The sequence below is a fragment of the Triticum urartu genome, chromosome 5, assembly GCF_003073215.2.
Source record: "Triticum urartu cultivar G1812 chromosome 5, Tu2.1, whole genome shotgun sequence".
Taxonomy (NCBI): domain Eukaryota; kingdom Viridiplantae; phylum Streptophyta; class Magnoliopsida; order Poales; family Poaceae; genus Triticum; species Triticum urartu.
In genome coordinates, this window is record NC_053026.1 from 471,534,192 (window position 1) to 471,539,705 (window position 5,514).

Here is a 5,514-nt window from a genome sequence, read left to right on the forward strand (position 1 = left end):
TGAAGCTGGTGAGCCCCATGATCCCAGGCAACAGGGAAGATATAACATGATACCAGCCATTACATAATACCATGTTTCAAAAACTCTAATTTAAATGTTTCAAAAAAACGGATTTTTTTTCATGAATGTTCACAAGACGTGCCTACAATCCCTAAAAACTCCAAATACAAATTTGGATTTACCATTTTGGTTTCTTCCAAGAATATTTCGAATTCAAATTTGGAGTTTTTAGGGATTCTAGACATACATGTCTTGTGAAGAATCACAAAATAAATCCAGAATTTCTTGGAATTTCCAAGCTTGATTTTCGTGGCATGGTACAATGTAATACTACATGGTAAGAAATAACATGTCATTTCTACCTCAAGATGGAGCTACATGTTACAATATATCGTATATATACGCCCCCATCACGCAAAATTTGGGGGCGCACTCCACATATATCAAAAACATGTACCGGGCTGTCTATGACCGACTGACTGACTCTAAACCAATACAACCGAGGACGCTCAACGATGACCTTGTAGAGATCTGAACGAACCGTTTGCCAATTTCAGACAATTTCCACCCCTCCACCTATGTTCTCCAGAAAAGGAAAACCCAAAGAATGACTCACTGTAAGCAGCATGAACAGATTGGCTGTCCAAGCCCACTTGCAAAAAAGAACTCTCCACCTGAGACTGAGTCATAGCAGTATCCCCAAAAAATGTTGTTTGTCACCTCTTGCTCCACATTCATCTTGTCCCTAACTACTCACTGATCCATGAGTAGGTCACCAGATACATATTGTCTTACTCGGCCACCCTCTCGTAGAAAAGGATGTAAGCCTCGCAGTTGAGAACCTCCTCCAGAGAGGTTTCTCTGACATGTGAATCGCTCGCGTAAAACCAAGACTTGGAGGAGCGGCTCTGCTGCTGCCGACCCCCTATCTTGCCAGATCTTACATATGCAACATAATGCCCCCCTGTCATGCTTCCCATGTGCTCGACAACAGCTACCAGCCGATAAGTGGTGATGTCATTATCCTTGGATCTGCGTATTAAGGAAAACAGTTAATTTCCAAAGCATACAATCCAATTTTAAAGTCCGTAAATGACTCTCTCTGCCCATAAATCACAGATACGAATGGTGCACAATAGGTCCCTAAACTTATGCGGGCATGTCACTTGGGTTCTAAACTTGAGATAACACATATAAGCATACTAAACTTGAGAGCTACACATGTAGGCACCTACACTTGTACAAGTGTGTAAACAGAATAACAAATTAGATCAACTAGAACAATATTTGTTGTATATATGCTGAAAAATGACAATACTAAAACCCAGTTTGAGTCCCTTAGTGTAGACACAAACTGGTGAGCAGTCAATACAGCTTACCGTATATGCCTTCGAATCTAAATCATATATGTAACCTCCAGATTCACATTGATTATGAAAAGATTTCATGCATTCTGCTTTCTTTCAGGATATGGACACGGCAGACTTGAATCAGAGAATAAGATTGTAAACAATGTGTAGAAAAAATATCTGCGGAGAATGTTCTAGGGTTTTACAGCCAATGAATCGTCATCATATAATATTTAATTATTTATCTTTTCAGTTCTCTATGTTGACAAGAAACATATCTATGATTAAAATAAGAGCATTCTGTTCTATCATTATTAAAGAAAGATCCACCAAAGTAAACAAGTGGGGAAAGGAATAGTGTCAAATTTTATCTAGTCATATCATTGTGGCAAAATCCTACATGCAATTGCTACTTTAGCAAGCCATGGACAGACAGTGGTGCCCCCTTGTGGCTACTAGGAACTACAGCTGCAGGCAAGCAGAAAACTGTTGGGTTGATTTTATTTTGGCAAATTCAACTGAGTTAGAAAAATCAGTACCTTGGGTCCATGTACGGTCGTATATCGAGTGTCTCCTTAAAGCGCACATGCCCTTTCAGTTTCCTGAACCGACCATGAGAGTCATGGCTGAATCTGTTCAAAGTAATCGTCAATACAGGCGGTGCCTTGCTGATAAGAATTCTTCTCATTGCAGCTCTGAAAACCTTTGTTTCATCCTCTTTCTGTTTATTTTGGTTATCTTGTCCTTTGTGTGCCTTGACAACCACCTTCATTCTCTTCCTCCTTCCGATATTCCTTGTGAAGCCATCTTCATTATCTTTGGCGCTCGGTAAGATGCTTTGCGTCTCAGGTGGAAGGCTACTAGTCACAACTTCTTCAGCATTGGCACCACCAGATTCAACCTTTTTGTCGCTAGTAGTACTGCAAGAGGCCGAGTCATTGTCGCCACAACTCACTGGTGCACTCGTTTCTTCAGCGGCTACATCCACATTATGACCATCGTTATGCTGCGCAAAGTCATGCGGTTGCTTACTGGAAGATGTAAATTCCACTGCTGAGCTGTTCAAATCCCTACACTCCTGGTGGTATGTTTTACTGTCTGGCTGCTCAGTAGTGTCAACGTCTGGAGAATTACCATCAGAGGTGTTTTCAGCATCAACCAAAGAAGGATTTGCACACACCCCTTCGTTACAGCACATGTCAGGATTTACATTGACAGAGCAACCATCAGTTGCCATAATCTGATCAATGTCCTCTTTTTTGCTGCAGCTCGGGACCTTATCATCAACATGTTTTTCATCACCACTTGCCATCATCTCCGCACTGTCCTTTCTATCATTGGCACTAGCTGCCGTCTCCTCACCCTCTTCTAATTCATTGGTGTTTGGCTGTGCAACAGCGATAGAACAATGCTCACAATGCCAAGATTCCGATAGCAGCTCTGGCTCAGTATACAATGACAAGCAGCCCTCAACTGATACGGGAGCATTACTATCATCCACTTCATCATCAGCACTATTGCTACTCCAAGCCATCACATCAATATCTCCAGTTGTGCCAGTTTCTTTCTTAGCATCAGAAGTTATTTCAGGCTCACCAAACATATCACCGATACCAAAACAGTCATCTTGTTCCCCATCTCCGCCATATAACGGCTGTGTGTGATTTTCTGCTGCTAGATAATCAGCTGGATGAGGACCAAAAACTATTGGATTCTGTGAGCTTTCTGCAGTTTTATATATTTCTTCAGCAGTGGTGTCAAATTCTTTGTAAGGAAGCAAGATCACAGTCTGTAAACAAGTTGCATCATCAACAATGTTCTCATCTGAGGGATCAGAAATCAAGGCCTGCTCTTTGGGCAAGGCATCATCTCCACTGTGAAATGAACCATGTATGGCATCGTTGCTGTTCCAGATCTGTCCTGCTCCAGTCGAACATGCAGAATCAAGAATCTCAGACTTCGTTTCATCTGCATCAGCAAGATAATCTAACCAGGAAATGTCATCCTCCACATTAGAAGCGGCCTTCAGCTCTTGGTTGGGAACAGAAGCACATGACTCACTGCATTCAGAGGGCTCATGTTCTTTCTCACTGACAACCTGTCCTAACTCTGAACCTGGAATCTGGGAATCATTGCCTTCAGCAATTGTTTGTACTTGTTCTTTGCTGCTCTCCGCTATTGCAGGAGACACTCGGGTAGGAACCTTTCCATATCTGCGATTTTTGTTCCTATCTCGTATAGACTGCTTGGTCCTCTTTGCTGGTGGTGATGAAACACTCTTGGCTGGAGGTTTCCTTGATGGAACTGGTAGCGAGAGATCAAGGAATTGGTCGTGCTTAACAGATCCGTGTGTGCATTCTGTGCTGGAGACAGTACTAGACAGCTGACCCCCAAAGATGGAGTCAACAATTGTAGGAACCCCAGCAGCACTGGAAGCATCCTCCGCTGCCTTCCGCGCTTCAGTTTCCTCCGTGCCTAAACCATCAAGAAAACAGCGGAGCAATTCATGACTGTCCTGCATCTGGTAGCCTTTGAACTGAGGGTATTTCGAGCAAATACTTGAGAAGAGGCTCTTTGGGCTCAGTGCACCTCCTGCATCATTTGAAGCACTCGTTTCCACAAACAACTTCTTCAGTGACATAGCAATGGCTCCTATTGGAACATCTGGTCCTAGCATCTTGCTGCGAAACTTATCAAGCGCTAGGAGGCTCTGCAGCACTGCATTGAAGAAACATGTATTTCCAAGATTCGGCAGCCCTTTAATCACATTACCATGGCTATTAGCCAAAACCAATGCATTGCTCTCCACCGCACCAAGAACCACCTTCTCAACGGCTGGCGCTGCTACAACTGTCTCCACTACAGGCAGCTCGATGGACACATCATTTTCGCATGACAAGCAATAAGCGATGGTTTGTTTATCATAGCGTGCAGCCCACCAGTGCCGGTCCTGCTTGGCATGCCTTCTGGCATGGCCGTATGGCTTGGTATCTGACACGGCGCCGCCGCAGAAGTGCCGGCCGCAGTCCAAGCAGACCCACAAATCATCATTCTTCTCCGCCTTGGCCTGCGTCTTGGCAGCAGCGCCTTTCTTCTTCTGCTGCTTACCGCCTTTCTCCTTGCCACCCCCGCCGCCTTTCTTCCGGGGGGCCTCCTCCCGGCAGTGCTCACACGACGCGAGATGCTTGGCAGACACGATCTCCCGTAGGACCTTGTCCAAGTGGCGACTGTCACGGCTGTAGTGGCCGCACTGCTCCCAATCGCCGGCCGAGACAGCCGCTTCCTCGACGTCCTGCGAGGCCTCGTCGCCGGATCCAGCATCGGCCAGCGGCTCCCGCTGCTGCGCCTTCTTCGCCTTGGCCTTCACCTTCTTCCCCATCTCTCCTGAAACACACGGATCCAATCAAGCCCAAGGAAGATACCAGCCGACAGCTACACGGCCGCCGTGGGCGGATCCAGATGGGGAAATTTCTGGAGTTCGGCGGGGTTTAACAACTAACCGGTGGAGGACGGGATGGTCATACCTCAGGAATCAACCAATGCTCGAAATCGGGGACGGAGTTGGGGCAGCAGGGACGCGGCGAGGCGGGACGGGACGGGAAGCGGCGGCGGCGGCGACGCGCGGGAGAGGCGGGGGCGCGCTGCTCGGGGGCGGAGGCTTCGTCGGCAGTGGAGCTAAGCTACGACGGCGCGGCGGCAGCTGTGGCTAGGGCAGGGAGATGCTTCAGGGCCGGCGCCGCACTGGGTGGGATTGGGGGCACGGAGAGGAAAAAGAAGGTGTGCCGATACGCCACGGAACTCTGAATACGAGTTGGGGTATGAACAATCTGTCGTAATCTTTTTGGGCTACGAAAAGACTTAAAGGCTTACTCCTCCGTTTTATGCCTCCGTTCCAAATTACTCGTCACAGAAATGAATATATCTAAAATTAAAATACATCTAGATATATTCATTTCTGTGACGAGTAATTCTGAACAAAGAGAGTATAATATAAGAGCGTTTTTTATATTAATGTAAGTAATTCATTAGACAATACACGAATGCGGAATCGGTTGCAATATAAGAGTAGATTTGATTGTATCCAACATGAATATTCAAGTTAATAATATATGAACTAAAAAATACATATGATATATAGTGTTTTTTTAGGATATGATATATAATG

The 5,514-nt window shown here is 45.6% G+C and overlaps 1 protein-coding gene across 1 annotated transcript; it reads right to left on the minus strand.

Annotated features, from left to right (window-relative positions):
* Positions 1 to 331: 331 nt before the first annotated feature.
* On the minus strand, positions 332 to 5,165 carry LOC125509928 (ubiquitin carboxyl-terminal hydrolase 2-like). The gene is made up of 3 exons (XM_048674992.1): positions 4,874 to 5,165; positions 1,889 to 4,733; positions 332 to 1,032 (listed from the first exon to the last, which is right to left on the minus strand). Exons 2-3 carry the CDS (start codon positions 4,726 to 4,728, stop codon positions 792 to 794), a joined length of 3,081 nt encoding a protein of 1,026 aa, XP_048530949.1. The 5' UTR covers positions 4,729 to 4,733; positions 4,874 to 5,165; the 3' UTR covers positions 332 to 791.
* Positions 5,166 to 5,514: the final 349 nt, after the last annotated feature.

Bases quoted from the DNA above. Each gene is read 5' to 3' on its own strand.
- LOC125509928 (XM_048674992.1), bottom strand. From the start codon at position 4,728: ATGGGGAAGAAGGTGAAGGCCAAGGCGAAGAAGGCGCAGCAGCGGGAG. The intron at 1,033-1,888 runs GTACTGATTTTT...CTTAATACGCAG, and splicing joins CGACCGTACATGGACCCAAG to ATCCAAGGATAATGACATCA.